The sequence below is a fragment of the Canis aureus genome, chromosome 23 (genome assembly GCF_053574225.1).
Source record: "Canis aureus isolate CA01 chromosome 23, VMU_Caureus_v.1.0, whole genome shotgun sequence".
NCBI classification, from domain to species: domain Eukaryota; kingdom Metazoa; phylum Chordata; class Mammalia; order Carnivora; family Canidae; genus Canis; species Canis aureus.
In genome coordinates, this window is record NC_135633.1 from 461,279 (window position 1) to 486,805 (window position 25,527).

The following is a 25,527-nucleotide window of genomic DNA, read 5'->3' on the forward strand; positions in this document are numbered from 1 at the left end:
ACTCCACATGTAGTCAACAATGCAAGTCACCCCAAAACGTAAGGACTTAGAGCAGCAAGACACATGGTGTCTCAGCTTCTGTGGATCAAGGTCTCCCAGTGAGGCCACAATGGGGATGTCAGCTGAGGCTTCAGGCCAAAGCTCCCCGTGGGGCCATCCACGGGGGACATCCATGCCCAGGTCGTTGGCAGGCCCCTCGCTGCTGGGCTGTCGCCTGGAGCTGCTCCCAGGCCTTCGCCTCGTCAGCTGCCCGTGGGCACCTCACCTCGGAGCAAGGACATTAGCCAGCGGCAACAAGAGCCAACAAGACGGAGGGTGGCCGTCTCCTACCCTATCTCGTGACTTTTGCCGTATTATATTCACGAGAGGCGAGGCCAGCCATAGCCCGGAGCAGGGGACTCCAGGAGGCAGGAGGCGACGACCGGACCGGGGGCCAGGGAGTACCCGCACAGTCACCCCACAGGGCCACCAACGCTCCCCCACGGAAGAAAGAAAAATGCTTTATAACCCAGGTCTTACACATGCTCGTTAATTTGTTCATCCAAAAAAGTATTTATTCCGTTCCTGCTGTGAACCAGGTGGTGGCCCAGGAGCTGGAGGTTAAACAGCGAAGGGGAGACAAAGGCCCTTCCCCCTGCGAGTGGGGGCGGAGCAGCTGGGGACACGGCCTGTCTCCCACGACAGAGATGGCCTGAGATGACCTCTCTGGAAGTGGCCTTCGAGCGGACACGAAGGAAGGGGGGGCCTCCCCGGGGGTCTGGGGGAGCAGCGGGGCGGCAAATGCAAGGGCAGGCGATGGGATCAGGGAGCAAGAGGCCAGGGCAGCTGGAAGAAGCAGGGGGAGCAAGGGAGCAAGGGAGGAAGCCCTCAGAGGCAGGTCTGGGGCCCAACCAGGAGCCACATCCTACGGGGCTTTGTCATTAAAAAGAAGCTGTGGTCTCTGTATACAGTGGGATATTCCTCAGCCATTGGAAATGACAAACACCCACCATTTGCTTCGAGGTGGAGGGACCTGGAGGGGATGATACTGAGTGAAGTAAGTCAGTTGGAGAAGGACAAACATTATATGTTCTCACTCATTTGGGGAATATAAAAAATAGTGACAGGGAATAAAGGGGAAAGGAGAGAAAATGAGTGGGAAATATCAGAAAGGGAGACAGAACATGAAGACTCCTAACTCTGGGAAAGGAACTAGGGGTGGTGGAAGGGGAGGAGGGCGGGGGGTGGGGGTGACTGGGTGACGGGCACTGAGGGGGGCCCTTGACGGGATGAGCACTGGGGGTTATTCTGTATGTTGGCAAATTGAACACCAATAAAAAATAAATTTAAATTTAAAAAAAAGGACTTGGAATTCTATTAAGGTGGGAGCCACTGAAAAACATCCCCCTAAAAGAATCCAGTGGTTTACAAAAAATATTACCCCGTCCCTTCATCACCTCATGACATTATTTCCAGCTGCACGTCATAAGGAGGCACACTTTGCTGCAATAGAGCTGCATTTCTGAAATCTATAAACACTTAAAAATAAAAATAATTTTTATTTTATTTTTTATTTTTTCAACACTTAATATTTAATAGAGTTCATTGATCCCACATTTTCTAATTATTTATTTTAAAAGATAATGCCTGAGAGCCCTGGGTGTTTGAAACGGCTTTGTCCCCAGATAAGGAGAGAGAAATCAAATAAAATAATCTCCGGGCGGGGTGGCTCCGGTCGGTTTAGCGTCGGACTCGATGGCGGCTCGGGTCTTGCTCTCAGGGTGGGGAGTTCCAGCCCTGCACTGGGCTCCCTGCTGGGCTTGGAGCCTAGTTTAAAAAAAAAATTTACAATTTCTGGGAACCTCGGGTCCATTGCTTGCCTAAAGTCAAACCACCTTAAAGACCCGGGTCACAGTAAGTGAATTCATTGCCTAGAGGCCAACTTCACCTGGCGGATCCTCACCGGAGAGCATGAGGTAGAGCGTAAGCTTCGGTGAAGTGGCTGCTCATAGAGACCAGGAGGTTATCTGTCACCGCGGCCCTCCCCGCATGCTCACCCCAAGTGAGACACCCCAGAGACTGTGCCACTAGAAGTCACCTTCACACACCTTGGAGGATCTATAGGAGGGAATCCAGATAAGCACATGGAAATTAGAGACGGAGAGAGAGGTCGGCGTAAGGGGCTGGGAGTGGCTGGCAGGGAAAGAGGGCAGACTGTTCTGCAAAAAGCGTATATAAGAGAGGAGAGGAAACACCTCACTTTCAAGCACAGGGATCAGCGCACGGGACCCTTGGACAGGACGAGAGAGGCAGATGGCCTGGTTCAGCCTCCACCTGCTGCACCTCCTGTGGGCGGCGGCGGGGACCAGCACCTGGGCCCGAAGCTCCTGCTGTGAGTACGGCGTTGCCTCCAGAGGGGTCACAGGAGCAGCTCCCGGGGGTCTGTTGCGGGGAAAGTGATGGGGAACAGCCATCCCTGTAGGGGTTCCAACGGCGTGAGTCGGGGTGAGCGTGTGCTTCATCCTTCCTGGCCAAACGGCAGGAGATTTTGGAGGCGGGTCTGCGTGTTTTCCCTTAAGAGGGATCGAAATACTGGTGCAGGGACGATGGCTGGTGGCATCGAGACGCTCAGAGCTGCCCCGACCACGGGCCGCTGCGAGGGGGGATGGTGGTATCCACCGAGGACAGGTCAGACCCCGTTTTCTGTGTTTTTCAGGTAAGACGGAGGGGGGTGCCTGGCTGGCTCAGTTGGAAGAACATGCAACTCTTGATCTCAGGATTACGAGTTCCAGCCCCATGTAGGGTGTAGAGATTAATTAAAAATAAAATCTTTAAAAAAGAAAAAAAGGTGTGGGAAGGCACCTGGGGGGCTCAGTCCGCTGAGTGTCTGACTCTTGATTTTGGCTCAGGTCACGATCTCACGGTCGTGGGATCAAGCCCCATGTCGGGCTCTGTGTTCAGCAGGGACTCTGCTTGTCCCTCTCCTGCTCGTGCATGCACATGCATGCTCTCTCTCATAAATAAATAAATAAATAAATAAATAAATAAATAAATAAATAAATAAATAAAAAAAATCCTAAAAAAGCAAAAAAAGAAATAACTTTATATGTTTTAAGATTAATTTATCTTCTAAGATATGGGGGCGGGGGGCGGGGGACAGAGGGAGAGAGAAAACCCCAAGTCGACTCCGTGCTGAGCACAGAGCTGGACTCAGGGCTCCATCCCAGGGCCCCGAAATCAAGACCTGAGCCGAAACCAAGAGTCAGAGGCTTCACGGCCGACAGCAACCAGGCGCCCCAAAAAGAAATAACTTAAAAAAAAAAGAGTGAGAAAAAAATGCAAAGAAATCAGTGATTTCTAGGAATGTGCTAGGAGGAATATGTCCGTGAGCCACAGGGCTTGAACTTACTAAGTGAGAAATCATCCGTTGAAGATGAGGGTCATTTGCAAAGATGTGGAGTCTAATTGGCCTCAAAAGACCATCCCCATGTTTCCTGCACGTGTCCCTGATAGTCTCCCCGGCAGAGGGTGCCCCTGGGAACACCGTCCTCCGGCAGAGAGAAGCCCGAGAAGCGCGCTTCTGCGATGAGGGAGAGGACCCGGGTTTAGCTCACGGCTTTTCTCTTCCCAGCCGTTCCCCAGGCGGCGCAGCACCTGGTGGATGGCTTGCAGGTGCTCCTGGAGGACTCCGTGAGCAGCGCGGCGCCCCCGAACCCCAGCGTCCTGATCGCCATGAACCTGGCCGGGGCCCTCAGCGCGGAGGCCCGCGAGCTGCTGGCCGACAGGCTCGGGGCCAGCGACTCGGCGGGTGAGAAGCCAGGGCCCCCCAGTGCGCCCCCCCGGGCCCCCGCGAGCGGAGCCGAAGCACCCAAACCCCCTCCCTGTGCACCTGAAGGGAAGCGCGGGAGCCAGAGCACCTGCAGAGCCGGGCCGCGCAGGAGGCCGTGGGCCAGGTGCCCGGTGAACAGGTGCGCGGCCCCCTCGCTTCCTCCCCTAACCGGGTGACTCTAACAAGGACACAGCCGTAATAATAACAAAGATAATAATAATAAAACCTCTATTCTGCGTGCCTCCCAGGATCCAGTTAGGTAGTAAAGTGAAAATTACTTTCAGGAATGAACCTGCACAGGCATCCCTGCCGCTCTTCCAAGTAGACACCAGGGATCCCCGGAGAAGCTGTCGGGTCACACGGTGCTCAGCAGCGGTCGAGCGTTTTCCCATACTCCTTTCCTTAAGAAAAACAAAATAATGATAATAAAAAAACCATCTAGGGGCATCTGGCCGGCTCAGTGGGGGCACCATGGGGTTCTTGATCTCCGGGTTGTGAGTTCAAGTCCCATGATGGGTGGAGCAATGACTTACAAATGTTTTTAAAAAAATTATCTAATCACATTATTAAAAAAATCAGAATGATCTGGACAAGAAGCAGAGAGCTCTGCCCTGGCGCCCGGCGCAGCGTCCTCGTGACCGTTTCATCTCCCCTCCGCAGGGCTGAGCGTCGGCCAGCTGGCCCTCACCATCATGGCCCTCAACTCCTCCTGCCGAGACCCTGGGAATAAAGTGTCGGTTCTATATGGACAGATGGAAGCCTGGCCACCCTCGAGTAAGACCTCATCGGAGGAGAGGGGAGACTGAGGCAGAGGCCTTCCTGAGCACGTTAAGCCTAGAAAGAAACAGCAGGGCGACCGGAGAGTCACCTGCACGCGGGACCCTCAGATAATCCCATGTGGGGTTACTCACTTTGATTCCAAATGAACCAGAGAAAACCACACCCCAGGGACATAGACTTACAGCCCCCACCCGAGGACCCCCACCACGGCCTCCCCTGGCGCCGCCGGGGGACATTCTTATTCTGGGGAACTTGACGTTACTTTTGCCAACGTGGAGCCTTTCTTTTTTTTTTTTTTTTTTTTTGATGGGTTTTTCTAGAAATTTCTATTTAAAGGTTTGACCTTTACCTTTCTCATGAAGGTCCTCACGATGGTGAATGTTCACCTTACAGAGACCCTCTGTCCCCTTCCCAGGCCCCAGTGCTCCGGCTTGGACCTTCTACGGGCCCAGCCTGGCGGTGCTCGCCCTGTGCCAGGAGCACCCGGGGAGGGCCCTGCCCGTGGCAGCCCGCCTGGCCAAGATCCTGGCAGCCGGCCTCTCCCCCTTCAACACGGGTGAGTTGGCGGCCACCTGCAGGCGTGCCCTGAGCTGGGAACCCAAGGGCCGGAGGGGGCTGCGGGGGGAGCGGGGAGGCTCCCGTGGAGGAGGAGCCAAGGGCCTGGAAACGTCTGCGTCTGCGGGTGGGAGGCCTTTGGCAAATACTGTGGGAGACGTGATTAGGGAATAAGTGAAAGGGACACAGAGGAACCGATGGAATGACAGGTCTGACGACGACGGAGCCTCCACTGGGGGCGCTGAGGCTCCCAAGTCAGCAGTTACTCCCGGGCAAATTCCTAAAGAATTGAATCCATGTCTAGGCTCAGCCCCTCCCTGAGTGCTCTCTCTTCTCTCTTTATTTTTATTTATTTTTAAAGATTTTATTTATTTATTCATGAGAGACACAGGGAGAGAGAGAGGCAGAGACACAGGCCGAGGCAGAAGCAGGCTCCATGCAGGGAGCCCTACGTGGGACTCGATCCCGGGTCCCCAGGATCAGCCCTGGGCTGAAGGCGGCGCTAAACCTCTGAGCCACCTGGGCTGCCCTCTCTTCTCTTTTTAAAGATTTGTTTATTTATTCAAGAGAGACAGAGAGACAGAGGCAGAGACACAGAGACACAGAGACAGAGAGACAGACAGAGACACAGAGGCAGAGACACAGAGGCAGAGACACAGAGATAGAGAGGCAGAGACACAGAGGCAGAGACACAGAGGCAGAGGCAGAGACACAGAGGCAGAGAGAGCACGCGTGCGCAGGGAGAGGGAATCTCGGCTGACTTCACGCTGGGTGTGCAGCCCACTCAGGGCTCCGTCTCAGCCCCGAGGTCATGACCCGGGTCGAAGCCAAGAGTCAGCCGCCCAACCGCCTGAGCCACCCGGCGCCCCGAACCTTCCCCTTTATCACTACTACCGCTCTTATTCTCTATTCTTCTCGGTTTCTCCTTAGAAAGCCCGACAGTCTCTCTAGTAAACAGACCCTCCGGGCCCCAACGGCGCGATGCTCCCCCTCCAAGGAGACGCCAGACCATGGTGTTTCCTCATCCTACGGTGCTGGGCTGCTGTGAGCGGAGCCCCTCCGGGGCCCACGGCGCGCTCTGTGCACCCGGTGCAGACAAGGCTGCCTGCTCTGAAGGACGCCCTCTCGGAGGACGCTATCCCGGGCCCCCCTCCTGGCCGCCTTTTCCCCTCTCTCGCTCTCTGTATCTCGGGTCATCCCCCCGCTACCACGCAGCCTCAGCAACCGCTGTCATCTCAGGAAACTGTCCTTCCAGGCTTTCTCAGACCAGGAGGCAAGGACTCCTGCAGGCTCCCTCGGGGTCAGGAGCTCACGGGCCTTGGTTTCCGTCGGGGACCTCACGCATTCCTAGGCTGTCAGTTCAGGAGACCTGGCTCCTTGGCCGGCGACGGTCGCAACACCACTGTCATCCTTGATGGGGTTGCACAAACTTCGGGAGGAGGTTACCGTAAGGAGGGGAAGCTCAGCGAAAGGAGCCATCTGGCAAGTCTTCCATTTCTTCTGTCTTGTCCAGAGCTTGCTCGTTCAGTCCACATACACTTTCCAGTGCAAATAATGAAAACGGCCCCGTGCTGGGTGCTGGGGGAGGGGGGTGCAAAGTTCCCCCCACCCAGGAGCTCACGGAGCACAGTAACAACAAAACAGAGCAGCAAGTGCTGAGATTGCAAAACAGGTCCAAGCAACACCTGCTAAAGTTGAGAAACGAGGGGTTCCTGGGTGGCTCAGTCCATTAAGCGTCCGACTCTTGATCTCAGCTTGGGTCTTGGTCTCGGGGTCATGAGTTCAAGCCCAGCATGGAGCCGAGTTAAAAAAATTAAAAAGTTGAAAAAAAGAGACTGCACCGTGGCGCTGGGCAGACCAGCGAAGGCGTCACCACTGAGAGGTAGTGACGGCTGGGCTTTCAAGAACCGGCGACACTTTGAAAAGACAAACACTGGGACGAAAGCAATGAGATCGAATACAGTGCCGGTCGACATTAATTAAAAGGATGGGCCGTGGAGCCATCTAGACCTGGGTTCAGGCCCTGGCACGGCTACTTACCAGCTGGCTGGCCGTGGGCCATCACTTGGCTTCCCTGAGCCTCCATTTCCTCATCCCTTCAGCGGAGGTAATAGTAGGTCCCACTTAAGGTTCTCCTGAAGAGTAAAGGAGGTAGCGTAGCCGGAAGGCTGTGAGCACACGGTAAATGTTAGTGGTTCATGTCGTGCGGTTGCCCCTGTCTTACCCACCCACCCCGCCCCTGCTTCACAGACACAGGAGCCATGGTGACTTTGGCTCTGACTTGTATGTACAACAAGATCCCGGAAGGTTCAGAGGAAGGTTACAGAACTCTGTTCAGTCAGGTACTAAAGGATGTCGTGGAGAACATCAGCATGAGGATCAAAGACAACGGCATCATCGGAGACGTCTACAGCACCGGCCTCGCCATGCAGGTAAACGCGTCGCCCCTGCTCTTGGTTGGGTCCCCACCCGCGCCGTGAGACTGGATCGTAGGCTCAGGAGCCCACGCTTCTCCTAATGTCTCCAGGAAAGACCAGCTAGTGTGACTTGAGATAGATTCCTTGTATTTGTCTCGGTTTCTCGACTGGTAAAAAGCAGGTGTTCATTCTTCCCTACTCCTAGGTAAAGTATGAAAATAAAACTACATGAATTCTTTTCTCTTTCTCGGAAAAAAATAAGTAAATCCTAGAAACATATTGTTTTTTATTTTTGGTCATGATAATGATCAAAATTTTTTTGATAATGATCAGTTTGTTCATAATAATTATAAATTGATGAAAATTTGATGTATCAAAAATAAAGATATTAAAAACTATCTTTTAATAAGGACATTAAAAAGGATATTAAAATTTTGATCATGATAATGATCGAAATTTTTTTGATAATGATCAGTTTGTTCATAATAATTATAAATTGATGAAAATTTGATGTATAAAAAATAAGGATATTAAAATATATCTTTTACTAGAGATTTTAAAAAAGGGATATTAAAATTTTGATCATGATAATGATCGAAATTTTTTTGATAATGATCAGTTTGTTCATAATAATTATAAATTGATGAAAATTTGATGTATAAATAATAAGGAAATTAAAAGATATTAATCTGATGTATAAAAAATAAGGATACTAAAACTGATAATGATCAGTTTGTTCATAATAATTATAAATTGATGAAAATTTGATGTATCAAAAATAAGGATATTAAAAACTATCTTTTAATAAAGACATTAAAAAGGATATTAAAATTTTGATCATGATAATGATCGAAATTTTTTTGATAATGATCAGTTTGTTCATAATTATAAATTGATGAAAATTTGATGTATAAAAAATAAGGAAATTAAAAGATATTAATCTGATGTATAAAAAATAAGGATATTAAAACTGATAATGATCAGTTTGTTCATAATAATTATAAATTGATGAAAATTTGATGTATCAAAAATAAGGATATTAAAAATAAGGATATTAGAATTTGATGTATAAAAAAAGATATTATATTTATTCCTCAAAAAATGGAATTTTCTGGTTCCATCTTGCCAGCCCTTTATCTTGATCAAGAAAATGTGGGCTTGTATTCAGGCTGATTAGTGAAAATAACCTAAAGCTGACTTGTCAAGCTCATGTACAATCTCTATCTCATTTCAACCTCACGCAGTGCTCTAAATGGCAGAGCCAGGTGTGTCTGTACCCACATCCTATACTCAATGTGTTCCTTGTACAGATTCTCAGACTCGGATTCCTTAAGAGGCTGCTTGTTATATCTCCCAATCCCCACCCCATTGATTGGGGTTGATTAGGGCAGCACCTTTCAATAAAGATAGGCTAATGATAGTGGGGAGAGACGACCAACTAGAATCAGGAATTAAAGGGTCATCTGTGGCCAAATCCTCTAGTCCAAACTGAGAAGTTTATGCTCCAAAGTCTCAAAATGCCTAATGCAATTAATACAAAAGCTACATCATGACCCTCTTAACTCAGAAAGCCCAGGAAACAGAGAACCATGGAATTATGATGCCAGCTCTAAATCCAGTATAACTCTGGGCAAGTGGTAGAAAGAAATCTTGTTGGGGGAAGGAGCAGACATTGGCCCTGATGCTCCACACGGTAGAAATTAGCAAAGGACAAAAACAGACTAGAAATCAATTTATGTTAAACATAAAAGTAAATTAAAAAAAAAATTCCAAAGTAGGAAGCAGCTAATGGGAACAAAGCTGCCTCTGTGTCACGTCATGGTGAATGGAGTCTTGCCGTGGGGCAATGGACTGTCACCGTCGCTGATTCACCCAAGAGCAACCCCGGGGCCCAGGTCTAGGGAGCCCTGTGGAGTATCAGAGGCAGTCAGGAAGGGATAGGAGATGGGCTTTATCTCTGACTCGCTTAAACCTGCTTCCCCTTAGTGCCAGACAGAGAAATGTTTGCTTTTGTTTGGTTTGTGAAATCCGTTTGGGATTTTATCAGCCACCGGGTACATTCTGATAAGCTGTACCTAAGAAATAAAGCTTTACTTATGAAAAGGCAAGATCTCATCCTTATGCAGATATCACAGGTCACGTGGCTCACTAATCAGTTAGGACACGTAACCTCTCCCCACCGGAGTCACGGCACACGGCTAGAGTAGACCCACGCAGCCTGACGTCTGAAATCACCAGATACCTAACGTGTAACTTGTTTCTAATTTTTTTTTAATTTTTATAAATTTTTTATTGGTGTTCAATTTGCCAACATATATAACAATACCCAGTGCTCATCCCCTCAACTTGTTTCTAATTTAAAACATCCTGCTGTCGAGAAGTAAAGGGCTCTGGAGACGTCACCACTTGAGTTTGAATCCCAGATCTGCCACCCTGTGGGCAAATATTGAATTTCTCTGAATTTCACTTTCCCCCATAAAAGCATGGTTGCAAAGTTTTTTTTGTTTTTGTTTTTGTTTTGTTTCTGTTTTTGTTTTTATCACAAGCACAAATGTGATGCTCAGTAGCTCTCATGGTCTCTCCCAGCTGAAGAGTGGTGATATGAAGCTTGCTCTTCAGCCTTCATTCACTCATCCTCCTCCAAGAGGTCAGTGCCCTTCAAGTGCTCTGGCCGCGCACTCATGAGGCACTTCCCCTGTCCCAGAATTTCTTCTCTTCCTTCCGTCAATATTCCAGAGCTTTCGAGGTTCCTAGGAAAGGAATCTGATAAACAGCTTCATGCAAAGTTATTAGTGCAATGTGTTATTCTTCTCTAGAGTGTTGGCCTTGGTGATGCTTCATTACCAAGGGGATACATCTTGTTGGGGATCCAAGAGGTGACTATGGCAAGTGAACAAGATCTGGCTCCGGAGGAGTACCTACCTGAAGTCCCTTAAATCAAACTGCCCTATAAAGCGACCTCTGGCAAGGGCCAGGGTCCACGGTTGCCAAAGCCAACAGTCATAGGCTTGCTTGTCAAGACTGCCTGGTTGTTGGTCACCTGCCTCTGGCTCACGGAGCCATTTCTGACTCTACTCTCACTTCTCTCGTTTCTTATTCCAAGCTTCAGGCGAGTCAGTCACCAGCCACCTCAAACCATTGACATACACTAAGGGTCGTGGTCAGCACAACCCCAAAGGGAGGGAGGTGGTGATGAGATTGCATGTACCACACGTTACAAGATGCTCTTTTTTTTTTTTTTAATTTTTATTTATTTATGATAGTCACACAGAGAGAGAGAGAGAGAGAGAGAGAGAGATAGGCAGAGACACAGGCAGAGGGAGAAGCAGGCTCCATGCACCGGGAGCCTGACGTGGGATTCGATCCCGGGTCTCCAGGATCGCGCCCCCGGCCAAAGGCAGGCGCCAAACCACTGCGCCACCCAGGGATCCCAAGATGCTCTTGCTTATCGTCCCACATCTGGACCTCAGATGAACCCCCAAAGGCAAGCGGGAATGCTGATTTCTATCTTACCCTTGCGACACAAAACTCAGCAAAGTAGAACGAATTACTTGGTGCATTAATCAAGAATCATTTTGCAAATCACAGAAACCCAGATAATCTTTGCTTGAGATTAAAAAAAAAAATGGGGACTTACTATTTCACATCAACTAGAGGGTCCAGGGCTAGATTAAGTTTCAGGATGAACCTGATAAAGGACTCGAATTATGTGTTTCAAGCACTACTCTTTTTTCGTTGCCCAGCCCTGGTTTTCCTCACTGTCTCCTACCGCAGGGCTCCTTCAGAGTGACCGAGGAAGATGGCCATTATGGCTCAGTGCTTACTTACATGGTCCCCAGCAGGAGAGAAAGAAATCCTTCCCTCCCTGAATGGCCGTGTATCAGGGAAGGGCGCTGGCTAGTCGTGTGCCCACCAAAAGGATGGCACTCTATGATTAGCCCAGCCCCGGCCATGAGTCCACCCTGTGGCCAGACTGACGCTCCTGACATGATCACAAAGTATGGAAGGAGTCCACCCAAGGGTGTACCGGACAACCCGAAGCAGGAGAGCTCTCCTAGGCTCAGATGGCCAGGCCGTCCCAGACCCACACAGGCCCCGGAGCGTGTGAGCCGTGCTGGCTCTTACCTTCGCTCTACCTGCACGTGCCATAAATACAGCAGCCCTGATAGCGATCCAACAGGTATCTGTGCGGCAATCAGACTTGGGGAACACCATCGCGGATAGTTGTGTGACTGCTGTGTGACAGGCCCTGAGCTAGGAGGAGGGGATGCAGCAGTGAGCACGACAGACATCCCAAACCCTGGGCAGCTCAGGTTTGGACCCTGGGTGGTCCCCGAGACCGGTGATCAAGTACGTCTCTTGGAAAGCTTCTAAAGGCCAACTCTTAGCGGTGCCTAATCTCTCTGTCTCTCCGGTCCCAGGCTCTCTCTGTGACACCTGAGCCACCTAACAAGGAGTGGGACTGCAAGAAGACCATGGACACGATACTTAAGGAGATTGAGCAGGGGAAGTTCCACAATCCCATGTCCATTGCCCAAATCCTTCCTTCCCTGAAAGGCAAGACATACCTGGATGTGCCCTATGTGTCCTGCAGCCCTGGTAAGGACTCTTCATCTCTGCCTTTCCTTATGTCCTAAGTGGCAACTTATGCCAGTGATAATATATGCATCGACTTTAAGTGGTATGTGGGCTCGTTACGTAGGCAGAGCCACAGCCGATATCCAATCCCCGGGCGGCGCGTGCTCACACACCCACCCTCAGAATTCAGCCGCACTCAGCACGTCACTCAGTACGTATTAAGTGAGCACCTACGATAGGTAGAGCATCATGTGAGGTGCTGGTGAAGAGGGAGTGTCCGTGGTCCTAACAATCAGATGATACATAACTTTATTCATTTACCTGGCCGATGCACCAAACATTATTCTGTGCTTATATCTGCTCTTTACAAGGTCGAGAGACAAATAGGTAGCAAACAAAACAAAACAAAACAAAACAAAACCAACAACATTTGGAAGAATGGAATAAGTATTAAATATAAATGGAAGCCACACAAAGCAAAGAAAGCCGGGTCTGAGAGACCAGAGAAGAACAGGGCTGGCATTTAAGCCTAGACTTGGCGATCTGGATATAAAGCCTCGGTGCTCCTGGCACACCGAAGGAATGGGGTGGAAACCTGGCACAGTAGCTTTTTATTTTAAATATCTCTATTTTATCCAATTAAAAGTAGAATACAGGGACACGTAACTTTGCAGAAACGCGTACAAAGAAAGTGGGAGTCCTGCATATGCATATCCTTGCTCCAGAGGTCACGAGTCTTTGGTAAAGACACCTCACACCCTTCTTCCTAGTATAAAGTACGGTTCACCTTAGGGTCCGTGGTCTTCTCGAGGCGAGCAGAGGGCTGGGCTCCTCGTCTATCTCAGCCCACGATCTACAGAGGCCGCGATCAAGCACCCCGATCCCAACCACATCAGACACGGCCACGTCCACCTGCCTCCTCGGGCTGCCGCCCGGTGATTTCCCAACCTTGACGAGGTGGCCCTGGAGTCTCTCCTAGGATCCTACACCATAGAGGCCCCCAGTGTTCTGCTAAATGGTCTAAAATCTACTACCTTTTGCTTCCAGGTTCACAGTGTTGCTGAAAAAGCCCCCAACTCATCAGAACTCAATCATGCAAAATACACAACGTGTGGTTAACAGTCCTCCCTTCTGGTTATAAATTCTTTTGACGGAAACTAATGTTCACTATAAGACTAGCTGTCGGCTCTTCAGCTACGAACGATTCTGTAGAACGGAAGTGGGAGCTTCAGAGACCACACCAGTGCCTCAGAACAACCCAGAAAGGACACAAAATCATTGCCATTTCTTGAATTTTTAAAAAAAATTTTTTTAGGATGAGTTGCCAATAACAGAGGTTTTGCACCCATAATTCAAGCCCCATGATCTTTAATCTGGCCTCTCGGCTGTCCACAGGTCATCAAGTGCAACCCACTCTCCCCAGTCAACCCAGCCCCGTTCCCACCTCGGCATCCAACATCACCGTCGCGTACACCATAAATAACCAGCTGAAGGGGGTGGAGCTGGTCTTCAATGAAACCATCGATGTTAGCGTGAAGGATGGATCCGTGCTCCTCGTTGTCCTAGAGGAAGCACAACGCAGAAATCCCATGTTCAAGTGAGTGCTGCAAGCCGCGTTCACCATTCCCCCGGGGCCCCACGTGAATTCTCATCCTCTTCCCCCTTCCTTCATTTTCTTACTTCTTTTCCCCACTTCTGGTGACTTAGATCTTCATGTCATGGTCCCTTGAGAGGCCTGCAGTCTAGTAACTGGCAAGGCCGTCAGGAAAAATACAATCACACAAGTCAACCTAGGATGGAGTCTTACAAACAGGGATTCCAAGGGGGGGCCACTGTGGATTAGGGCAGTCCAGGAAGGCTTGCAGCCCTGGAAAGCTCTCGAAGAAGAAGTCCCGCGGGACGATAGTGGAAGATGACGCTCTAGGAAGAGGGATTGGCTGGAATGAAGCATTCGGGACAGGAATAAGCAAGGACTCCGGGGCCCGTGAGTGGCCCGTGTGACGAGGGAAGAGACTACGGACTGCATCAAGCGGGGCACGTCTGGAAGGACAGGCTGGGTGCTATCGGAAAAGCCTGAAAAACCAGGCCAAGGAATCTGCCCTCCTCACTATAGAAACGTGTTACAAGTTTTTAAGCAAGAAAAGTCGTGTTGTAAAACGCTCATTGGTTCAAGGGTGGGAGACAAGGAGGAGAGCTGGGGCTTCCCTGTGGTGACAAATCTGTGGGGTGATGGAGACTCCATCTGTGGTAAATGGACTCACGCCCAGGAAGACGCCACAGGCTCTAGGAGCACTGGATTCGGGGCCCACTTTACAGATAGCACCACATAGGCCCCCGAGGCTAAGGGACGTTCCTAAGACCACAAGGCTTGAAACTGGTAAGAGCTGAGATCTGAACCCAGACTTGACCGCGAAGCTCATGTTCCTTCTACTGCCCTGTCGGAAAAGGGTAGAAAACAGAAATAACTCCCAGGAGATAAAAATCAACCCTTGGGATGTGTTTCTAGTTTGCAAAAAAGGAGGAAGCAGTAGAGAAATATGGAGACGACGGAGGTCACAGGAGGAGCGGAAGGCAGCTGCCAGGTCCTGGAAGGAGGAGGAGGGCCTTCGCCTTGCAAAGGAAAGACGGCAGGAGCCAAACCTGCAGGGAGATGCCAGGAGAGAGACCGGCCCAGCCCAAGGACGGGGCTACTGGGGGCGCGTGGAATCCATCCCACAGGCCTAGGTTCAGGACGTCGTGTCCACCGTCCACGGCCCCTATAACGCAGGTCAGGGTAAGAGTTGCATTTCAAGAATCCTTTTTTTTTGCATTTCAAGAATCCTTTTTTTTTTTTTTTTTTTTTTTTGCATTTCAAGAATACTTAGTTTTCAAATACCCTCTGGCCATTACCTTACTTCTCTGAGCTGAGCTCTAATTGTGCCTCGTTTTTCTTTTCCTGACTGTGAATGTCATAAATTCATACAGCAGACGCTGGAGGGGTGATGCATAAAGAACAAAACAAAGCACCTCTGAAACTCATAATACGCTACATGTTAATTAATTGAATTTAAATGAGTTTTTTTTTAAAAAAAAGAACAAAACAAAGCATCTACAGCACATCCACAATGTAATCACTGCTGACATCTCTTTATAGTTTCGTAGGTGTCTTTTCTGTGCATATTATAGACGTGATCCCTCACACGGACGGGATGGTTGCTTCGCGTAAAATTTTCGTCCCACATTTTCACGTAACAATTATTGCACATGTATTTTTAATGTCACTTAAAATTAATGAAAAGTACAATTTTGTAACTTGCAAAAAAAAAACTTCAATCTCGGATATTCATTCCGTCGTCACTCATGTAAGTATTCACTCATTGTTGGGCATTTATGTTTTAAAAAATTTGCATATTGATAGGTTTTTTTTAAACTCCATTTTAATTTCATTTAATTTCAAGTGAAGTAATTTGATATTCATTAATCATTTGCAATTTCTCCTTTGAGCATGGTGTTATTCGTTCTCTAAAACATTTAGAATATCGCCGTCCCTTCACCTTAACCCCTATTGCCTGACCTAATTGAGATTAATCACACATGATTTTATTCTTGCAAATCTTGCAGATTTGTAACCACGATGACATCCTGGGGCCTTGTCGTGTCCTCTATCAACAATATTGCTGAAAGTGTCCATGACAGGACATACTGGCAATTCCTGAGTGGCAAAACACCTTTGAATGAAGGTGAGTAAAGGAAAGGGATCTGGGACTTTCTTCCAAAGTCTGAAGGCTACTTTCCTTCATTTCCATATTTAATTCATTCATTCATTTAATCAGCAAATAATTGTGCGGTTGTAGGTATATATATATGATACGTGTGTATACAGTGACAACACGTGTGTACGCTCGCATATATATCATCATGATATATACAGAGATTCGGTTGAACGATAGATCTTGGGCAGATAGATAGATAAGAGATAGGACAGGTGGCTGGCTCTCTAAAATAGCTTTTTCAAAAATCAGGAATCCTAAAAAAAAAAAAATCAGGAATCCTGACTCCACTCTGAGCCGATGGGGACACATGCAGCGACCAAGAAGCGTGGATTGACCTACTTAGAGCAATAAGAGCTGAAAAAGGAAAAAGCAGATAATGTCAGAGACAAAAAATAAAAAAGGTAGAAAAAGCAGTATGTGATCCAAGAAGATGGGCCCGTTGGGATCCAACCAAAGCGCAGGGCCGTCGTGCCAGTGGCCCCGAGCGCCAGGGGCGGGAGCAGGGCTCCTGTGGGGTGGTGCGGTCCTACTTCACCCGTCAGCTCCGTAGGTATTGGTGACTCTGTCTTTACGGGGAAAGAAACCAAGTCTTGGAGTGTCAGGGGGGCTCGTGCAAGCGCTGCATCTAGCGTGGGACAGAGCGAGCCGCGATCGCACGCCGTCGACCCAACTGCAGCACGCGTGGGCTTCGCTCGGCCTTCACTCTTCTTCCTGCTCTGCCGTGGCTGTAAAATCTCCCAAGAGGAGAAAGTCGATGCGTGTCCGGGTGCGGAAAGGGGCAGGGATAGAATTCAGACCTCAGCAAGACCTGAACATACTTTGACATTTTGCACAAACACGAAAATCTCCGGGTTAAAGAGGCCTGCATGTGGCTTTGTCCAAGGATGGTGTCACCTAGCCTAGGGCGTAGCTGTCCCCGTGCAGGGAGACGTGAAGCCACGGGAGGTGGCAGCAGAACTGAGGCTGTGGCTCCGCAGAGGCGCGTCGTTACCCGAGACGACCACGGAGACGTGTCTTCTCATCCGTCGGGCATTTCGGAGCCCATTTCGGACACCGGGCCGGGCGGGGCTCGTGGAGCGGCAGCGCGGCCTAAAACAAGTCTTGAGGGACAGAGGCTTGGTTAGAAGCCCCGGCTCTCGCTTGCTGGCTGCTTCCCGCGAGGGCTGAGTCTTCTCGGAACCGGTTTCTAGAGCTGTAAACGGAGACAGGAGTGGCCATTCCTTGGGTTGGTAAGAAAAATTTAGAAATAACATGTTTAAAATGAGTAAGTGCAGTGTCTTCAAAACCTGCTGAATGTTAGTAGGTTCTCAGGAGCTGCCTTGGGACCCGAGATCGGGATTGTTCTCCCGTCGGCCAACTGTCGCTCTTCTCCAGGAGAGGATGGTCAACAGAAAGGCCTCGGAGATCCCAGGAGATCGGGCCTGGGGTCATGCCTTCCAATGCCTGGCGACCCGAGAGCGAGTGGCCGGGGCTGCCACCAGCTGGCTTTCCTGCCCTGGAACACGAGGTTCTCCACCCACTGCCCTTCCTCGATTCAGGCAATGCTTTTGCGCCCGAGCTCCAACCTCAGCGTCCTAAGGTTGGCTCAGGTCAGTGGCCGGGGCGCACACTCACCTGCGGCCAGGTGCGTGCTGGGCATCCGCCAGTCATCACCCCTAAGCCTGAAAGGTTTCTTCCAAGGAGATGGTCCTGGGGAACTTCGGGGGAGACGCCTCGCCGCCCAAGGGCTCGTGCAAGGCCGCGCTCCCCGTGGCAGCTCCCAGGCTGCAAACCCGGCCCAGCCGCGGACTTGACGCCTCTAGCAAGGGGCTGAGCCCGGGCCTGGGAGCCACCCTGCTCACCCCTGCTCCTCTCTGCTTGTTTCCAGGAGTTGCCGACTACACCCCCCGCGACCATGAGCACATCACGGCCAACTTCACGCAGTACTGAGGCCGAGGTGGGTCCCGTGCTCTCAGACGTCCCCAAAGGATGGTGGAGCCTTGGTTCACCTTATGCCAAATCTATGCCAAAAAGTGGGTTATCTACGATGCGACCATATTCCTAATAAAAACATGGAAATCACTGTGTAGAATAAACGATTCAAACTGCCTGCCCTGGAGCCTCTACATCCGTAACCCGTGAAAAAGTCCGGCTTCTCAAGGCAATGACTGCCGGTCATCACTGAAGCCTGGAGAGGGCCCAGCTGGTATTTTTGGGGTTCATTCTGATCTTCTTGATTAATTAACAAACACATTCCTTTACTTCTACAAATGAAAGATTTTAAAGACTCCAATTTTCTTTCCTGAACAAAGTACTGCTTCTCAGATCGGTAAAATGGCCAACATTATTGCAAATGAGACTCCCAGATGGTTTAGAACTAGGTGAACGGTGTTATGACTCTCCCCTTCCATTTCTAATATTTATTCTGGGTAGAATTAAGTTTTTGAGATGCATATTTTATATAATTTATATATATATTTATAACTTGGTAATATAGAATTTAATATATACATTATATATTAAATATAAATACATATCTAAAATCCCACTCCACGTATATTTTTTTACATATTAAATGGAAATTTGTATCTATAACCATACTATGTATGTATATTTGAAAGAAAAGTTAAGCTTCCAAAGATAATCATTACTCTCATCTCTGCTGCTAGGAATCAACACTGGTACCAACATTTTAGCGAAGAATATGGAAATTGTATCAAAAGACCTAAAATACACTAACGTCAACCGCCAAATCCCAATTCTGTAAGTTAGACAAAGAGACAAAGGAGAGAATCATAATAGGGCACAGATATACAAGAATTAAAATGTGCGCCGAGGCGGTTGGAGAGCAAACCTTAGAGATGCAGCCTCAGTACCTTCCTAATACTGACCCCAAGGCAGACGGTCACCTGCCCCGTCACAGGTCTCCCCTCCCAGCCACTGGGGTAAGAGCCTGCAGGGGCTCCGGGGAGAAGGAGGCATGAACCACCAGCCCCAGCCCCCATCCCAAACATACCTACTAGGTACATCATCACCCCAGAAAAAGGCCAGCACTGGTACCGCGGTGGAAGGCACCTTCCAGAAGGGGAAGTGATTTCTCCTACATGCCATAATATTCATAATATGGAAAACACGGAACAGTCTACTTGTCCAACCATAGGGCAATGGGCAGGTAAACAGTGGTGGATCCATGTGAGGGGACACTGAAAAGTCACTGAAGTTCTTAAATTCCACATATGAGTGAGATCATACTCTTTAAATTCCACGTAAGAGTAAAATCATCAAAGAGCTCATTCTGTTACGGCTGAGCAATGCTCCACTGCACGTCTCCACCACGTCGTCATCTTTATCCACTCATCCATGGACGGACGCCCGGGCTGCTTCCATAATGTGGCCATTGTGAGTGATGCTGCCACACACGTAGGGGTGCACGTATCTCTTTGAATTAATGGTCTTTTTTTCTTTGGGTAAATAACCAATAAAGGAATCACTGGCTCATATGTGGAACAAAACAGGGCATCCCGGGGGCTCAGTGGTTTAGTGCCACCTTTGGCCCAGGGTGTGACCCCGGGGTCTCGGGATCGAGTCCCACGTCGTGGTCCCTGCATGGAGCCTGCTTCTCCCTCTGCCTGTGTCTCTGTCTCTCTCTCTATGTCTCTCATCAATAAATATATAAAATCTTAAAAAAAAATGTCAGCAAGATCCGTGTTGAAGATAAACACCTGCTGACACGAAGTCACCCATGGTGCGCTGTGTGCCCTCCACGCCCGAGCATCAGGGTGGGTCACCGGGTGGTGGGGTTGCTGGTGACTGATTTCGTCTGCTTGCTTCTCTGTTGTCTACCTTTTCTCCATTTGAGACATAAGTGGGCAACCGGAAGATGGGGGGAAAATACTTTTAACAAAGCTGGTCTTTTTTATGTAACAATAAATTGGGCAACAAAAAAAGGAAGGGGTGTCGGTGTGAGAGAGAGAATACTGCCCCCCAATTTTTGCCATTAGTTATGTGGGTTCCTTTGCATGCGTCGGGGGCGGGGCGGCAGGCCAACAGGCCAACAAGGGACCTGTGACCTGTGGCAATTGCAGTGCAGGATGCAGCCTGGGTGCTCCTCCCCATGAGGCCGGAGCCCAGGCGCCTCCATTAGGGTTTCTGCGACCTCCGCGGCCTCAGCTCCCTGCAGGGAAGCGGTCAGGTGGCGTAGCTGTCAGCAGGGGGAGGAGGGAAGCCGGCTTCCCATCCCGCTGTGCTTGCCTTTATCTGGATACACGAATGACCTCTAGCAAGTTCAGGACCGGAGATCACTCCCTGAGACGTGGAACTAGGGGGGCCTCCTCCAGGCTCTTCCCGCCCCCCACCCCGAGATCCCGTCATTCTTCAAAATGACAAAGAATCCTGCTGGGAAGCGCCAATGGCTCTGAGATTTCTAAGAACGACGACAAGAAGGAAGGAGGAGGAGGAGGGGAATAATTCTGGCCAAGAAAATAAAATCTGAAAGGGAGAGAGAATAGAGCAAAGCAGTTCCAGCTTTCATCCTGAGGACCAAACCCGCAAAACAGCCATGATGTTTTTACAGAAAGTACAGTGAATTTGACCAAACATAAAAATATGTAATAGAGTGACAATAATTAAAAGGGTGTAGCACTGGTTTCGGATCAAGGAGACCATAGGAATGGGATAAAATGTCAAAAAATATTATGGGGAAATTAGTGTATTATAAAATCACATTCTTTTAAAAGATTTTGTTTATTGAGAGAGACAGAGAAAGTAACTGGCTGATTTACTGCATGAAAATTAGGGATGGTCCTACCTCAAAAAAATTAAAGGACATAATGAAAACAATAAAAAAAATCCATATATAAACGAAGTCAATGTACTTAATATTATAACAAGTGTTTTGAATTGACAAACACATGGTACAATAGGAACACAAAGCACACAGGCAAGCAAATGACACACACAGGAAAACCGACAGAAATATAAGAGCAAAGAGAGGAGAAAAAGCTCAACAGCACTAAGTCATTGAAAACTTGCCAGCTGCCGTACTGTGGAGCGGGCCTCAGCACACCCCGGCGGAAACCCACCCAAGAGCCGCCTCGCCTTGACCGCAGGGTCGGGAGTTCTAGCCCCACGTTCGGGGTAGAGCTTATTGAAAAAGAAAATCTTAAGGAAAAAAAAAAAACAACTTGAATTTACCCTGCTCCTGCTTACCCAGACTCCAAAACCAACTTTGTCATTTTCTCATTTCTCTGATTTAAAAAGAAAAAAATAAAAATTCTAAAAAAAAATAAATAAATAAAAAATAAAAATTCTGATTTCAGTACCCGAAGCGCCCGATACTGTGTTAAGAGTCGCCACCGTGGATCCACCTGCAGGTGAAGGTGCTGGTCTCCGGGCTCCGGCCTGCTGGGGCCGCGGTGCCTCAGTGGAAGCCAAGGGCGAAGGGCGGCAGAGGGGCTGCACGGCCCCACTTGGTGCTTCCAGCAGCTCCTGGCTCTTCCCTGGCCTCCCCGGCCCCTGCCTCTGACCCCTGCCAGGGCTGACCCGCATGGCACCTGGTAGGGGCTGAAGTATGTCCTCCTCTGCCCCAACCAAAAATACGTCCTGGGGCCCCAAGTCTTCCCTCAGGCCCTGGACACCCCCATCTCTGCGGCTCCTCCAGCTCCTGGCTCCCGCTTCTCGGTGGGGCCCTGGTGAGCAGGATGTAAGAGGACCCTAAATCCACACCCTGCATGGGGTCCTCAGCCAGTTCCTACCGCCTCCTTTATGAATCCTGCCCGGGGGGCACCTGAGTGGCCCAGTCAGTTAAGCTCCGACTCTTGGTTTCGGCTCAGGGTCCTGAGATCGAGTCCACGCTCACCTCGCAGAGCCTGCTTGAGGCTCTTCCCCCCTGCTTCGCCCCCTGCTCGTGCTCTCTCTCTAAAATAAATAAAATCAAAAATCAATCAATCAATCATCAATCCATCCTGCCCAGAAGGCCCAACGGCTCACTCGGGAATGTGGGGGTCACCACAAAGCTGAGTCAGGTACAATCTTGTTTTAACAGCCTGTTATGCACATGACATTGGGTGTCCTTTGTCCGTGTTCACGCCGGCAGAGCTCTGAGAGAAAGGTGTGACGACTACGGGGTATTTGCCCCCAGGATGCACGTGTGGGATTGATGCGAAGGGGCACCTGCGCCCCGGTGTCCACAGCAGCCACACGGTGGGAGGCGCCTCGGTGCCCCCGACAGACGATGGATGAAGAGGAGGTGTCTATGGATACAGCGGGCATCACTCAGCCGCCAGGAAGGACGGCACCCGCCGCGGGCTTCCCCGAGGACGGCCCTGGAGGGCGTGATGCTGAGGGGAGGAAGCCCGTCAGACAAAGACCATTATCATACGGTCTCACTCACGTGTGCAATTTAAGAACAAAACAGAGGAGCACAGGCGAAGGGAGGGGAAAATAAAACAGGATGAAATCAGAGATGGAGACAAACCAGCTGAGGATCGCTGCATGGGAGGGCCGCCGGGTCACTGGGTGATGGGCATGAAGGAGGCGGCCCTGGGTGTTCTATGCGACTGACGACTCCCTAAACTCTACCTCTGAAACCAAGAATACGCCATATGTTCATTAATCGAATTTAAGTAAAATAAATAAATAAATAAATTTCAAAAAATAAAAAAGGTGTGCAAGAGAGCTCAGCACGTATGTGCATCAACAGGCACTCTGATGTTGCTGGTGGGTCAATCCCTTTGGAAACGTCCTTTATCTCTACACCCCCCCCCCATACATGTGAGCAGTCATCCTCCAAGGCTATGGCCCACTGACCCGGAGGGTCTCACGACGGAGGCTTTATTAGACGGTAGGAAGTGACACCTCAAGGTCCTGAAAACCTCAGACTTCCGCTACCCCCACCCCCTCCAAGAATATACTCAGTCACTCCTCACAACCTCAGCGCAGCTTTCTGCCCACGGGTCCTGTCTCTGAGCTTTAATAAAAACCACTTTTTTGCACCAGAAACGTCTCTGGAAATCTCTCCCGCCCATTCACTCCAGGACCCCAAAACACAGCAGTGCAGCTGCTCTCTCAGGAAGGCCCTACACCATATGGAAGCGAGGTGACGAAGAAGACGTACCACTAGCCCTTTGACGAGGTTCCATGGACTTCCTGAGATGAGGAGCTTCCACGGTGATTTATCACATCACGATATTGTGATTAGACTCTGATAAGCCCAAGCCCAACCTTTTTGTTAGAATGAGACCGTGCGCACGCCTGCGCATACACACAGACAACATGCGTGCGGGTGCCGTGTATGTCAACCACTGGCCCTGGAGTTAGGCTTCAGGCTTCCGTTATCTCTTGATTTTAGAATAAGGAAGATTAAACATGGAGATTGTGATTTTTATACAGATGGGAAAATCACAAATCCCAGCGAATAGAGACCCGGATGATCCAAAAATAATGCCTTGTAGCTATACATTGTAGCATCTTAAAATTTCACAGCGCTCACCGAGGACTGGTAATCCCCTTGCTTAGGCTTTAGGATCACCCACAGGGCTTAGTTCACAAGAGGAATTCCTGGACCCCACCTGCCCTGTCTGGCTCAGTAAGGAGGGACCAGATATTCACATTTACACCAAGGTCTCAGAAACATCTGATGCAGGTGGTCTGAAGCCAATTTTGGGGAGGTTTTAGCAAACCCATGCCAGTAAAAGTAGGAACATCAAGGTTTTTTTATCTCTACTTTGCATCATACTTGCCAGGTAGCAAATCATTTCATCCCAGAACATCCGTTTCCTACAGATACATACCATGGAACCACCAGAGAGAAGCATAAAGAAAGGGCTGTGAGACCTGGAAGGAGGGAAAATCGTGTTTAGGGACGAGGGGAGCCCTTACGTGCCTCCTACCGTTTTCACGATGCTCTACTCTTACTTCTCTTCTGGTGTTTCGGCAGTAGCTGGCCTGTGCTCATCACGTCGTGTCTACGTAAACATGAATTCCTACAGAAAGGTGTCGCTGGCTTTTCCTCTCTGTACCCTATTGTACCGGGCACAACTGTTGCAAAGAAAAATAGGCGTCATTTGTCATGGTAACTGTTTAAATGTAAAACTTTGAGTTTACTTTTTAGTTCTTTTAAAATAAACAAAAGGGGGCACCTGGGTGGCTCGGTGGTTGAGTGCCTGCCTTTGGCTCAGGGCGTGACCCCGGGGTCCCGGGTTCGAGTCCTGCATCAGGGTCCCTGCGTGGAGCCTGCTTCTCCCTCTGCCTGGGTCTCTGCCTCTCTCTCTCTCTCTCTCTGTCTCTCTCGTGAATAAATAAATGCAATCTTTTTAAAAAATAAGTTAAATAAGTAAAAATAAAAAAAGAAATTGAGGGGAGGGCATCAAAAGACTTCGAGACCTGTCAAAGACAGGTTGTACTGACACTTTATTTTTCCACCCAAAACAAAATTACACAATATTCACCCTGAGATGTTCTAATGCCTGAGCACGTTGTCATCTACCACCTTGGGAGGGAGGGAGCAGGGAAGGGCTGCCTAGAATCCGGCTCTGGCTCGGGATTGGGGGCGTTGACCCTCAGAGGCCTGCTCTAGAAGCTCAGAGGCCTGGCTGCAGTCAAGCCCATTCACTCTGGAGACAGCTTCGGGGTGCAGGGGTGTGCAGGTGGCCTGGGGCCGGAGAAAGCTCTCCAGGAGCCCGGCAAGCCTCACGGGCTTTATTTCTCGCCATTTATGAAATTAATCCTTGACCACACGGAGATTTAGTCTAATTTAAATACAACACACAGCTGTCTCAATGCGTCAATCCGATTTGTGTCCTATAGGCTTGGGGAAAGATTCTCTGTCCTTCCAAATATTAAAAAGCCTGTCATATTAAGACATGATTGGTCCAACCTCCGCCAGAATACTCATTATTTTACGTTAATCATCAAGTTTTGGTAACTGTCCAGGCCCTGGGGTCCCTGGAGCAGCAAGGCCTCCAGGCGGGATGGTGCTGTTCCCTTCAGGTGACAGACCTACACCTCTGGGGGGGGGTGGGGGGGACACAACACCTAACAGGTCAGCAGCACCAGCTCCCAGCTCAGGCCAGGGTGCAACCCGGGGAGCGCCCAAGGTCAGGGCCGGGGCTGGGGAAGCTGCAGCAGAGGCCGCAGCCCCGCCCCCCGGCACAGGCCCCGCCCCCCGGGAGCACAGCAGAGGCCGCAGCCCCGCCCCCCGGCACAGGCCCCGCCCCCGGGAGCACAGCAGAGGCCGCAGCCCCGCCCCCCCGGCACAGGCCCCGCCCCCGGGAGCATAGCAGAGGCCGCAGCCCCGCCCCCCCGGCACAGGCCCCGCCCCCGGGAAGCACAGCAGAGGCCGCAGCCCCGCCCCCCGGCACAGGCCCCGCCCCCCAGGAGCACAGCAGAGGCCGCAGCCCCGCCCCCCGGCACAGGCCCCGCCCCCCGGGAAGCGCAGCAGAGGCCGCAGCCCCGCCCCCCCGGCACAGGCCCCGCCCCCCGGGAAGCACAGCAGAGGCCCCAGCCCCGTCCCCCGGCACAGGCCCCGCCCCCGAGAGCACAGCAGAGGCCGCAGCCCCGCCCCCCGGCACAGGCCCCGCCCCCCGGGAAGCACAGCAGAGGCCGCAGCCCCGCCCCCCCGGCACAGGCCCCGCCCCCCGGGAAGCACAGCAGAGGCCGC

The 25,527-nt window shown here is 50.2% G+C and overlaps 1 protein-coding gene and 1 long non-coding RNA gene across 3 annotated transcripts; one reads left to right on the forward strand and one right to left on the reverse strand.

The window, feature by feature from the left end:
• Positions 1–532: 532 nt before the first annotated feature.
• On the reverse strand, positions 533–25,005 carry LOC144294482 (uncharacterized). 2 transcript variants are annotated; one of them, XR_013361846.1, is made up of 4 exons: positions 24,008–25,005; positions 23,759–23,906; positions 4,087–4,209; positions 533–1,806 (listed from the first exon to the last, which is right to left on the reverse strand). It is a non-coding gene; the product is annotated as an uncharacterized LOC144294482 (long non-coding RNA). The 2 variants fall into 2 exon arrangements; XR_013361845.1 differs by having other exon boundaries at positions 533–2,097.
• On the forward strand, positions 1,749–17,979 carry CBLIF (cobalamin binding intrinsic factor). Its single transcript, XM_077866125.1, has 9 exons — positions 1,749–2,371; positions 3,611–3,787; positions 4,469–4,582; positions 5,004–5,144; positions 7,394–7,575; positions 11,982–12,159; positions 13,534–13,735; positions 15,739–15,857; positions 17,758–17,979. Exons 1-9 carry the CDS (start codon positions 2,293–2,295, stop codon positions 17,817–17,819), a joined length of 1,254 nt encoding a protein of 417 aa, XP_077722251.1. The 5' UTR covers positions 1,749–2,292; the 3' UTR covers positions 17,820–17,979.
• Positions 25,006–25,527: the final 522 nt, after the last annotated feature.

Excerpts from the sequence above, each read along its gene's own strand:
- CBLIF (XM_077866125.1), top strand. The coding sequence starts at position 2,293 with ATGGCCTGGTTCAGCCTCCACCTGCTGCACCTCCTGTGGGCGGCGGCG. Across the intron at positions 4,583-5,003 it reads GGAAGCCTGGCCACCCTCGA|GCCCCAGTGCTCCGGCTTGG; the intron begins GTAAGACCTCAT and ends TCCCCTTCCCAG. Across the intron at positions 15,858-17,757 it reads CAAAACACCTTTGAATGAAG|GAGTTGCCGACTACACCCCC; the intron begins GTGAGTAAAGGA and ends GCTTGTTTCCAG.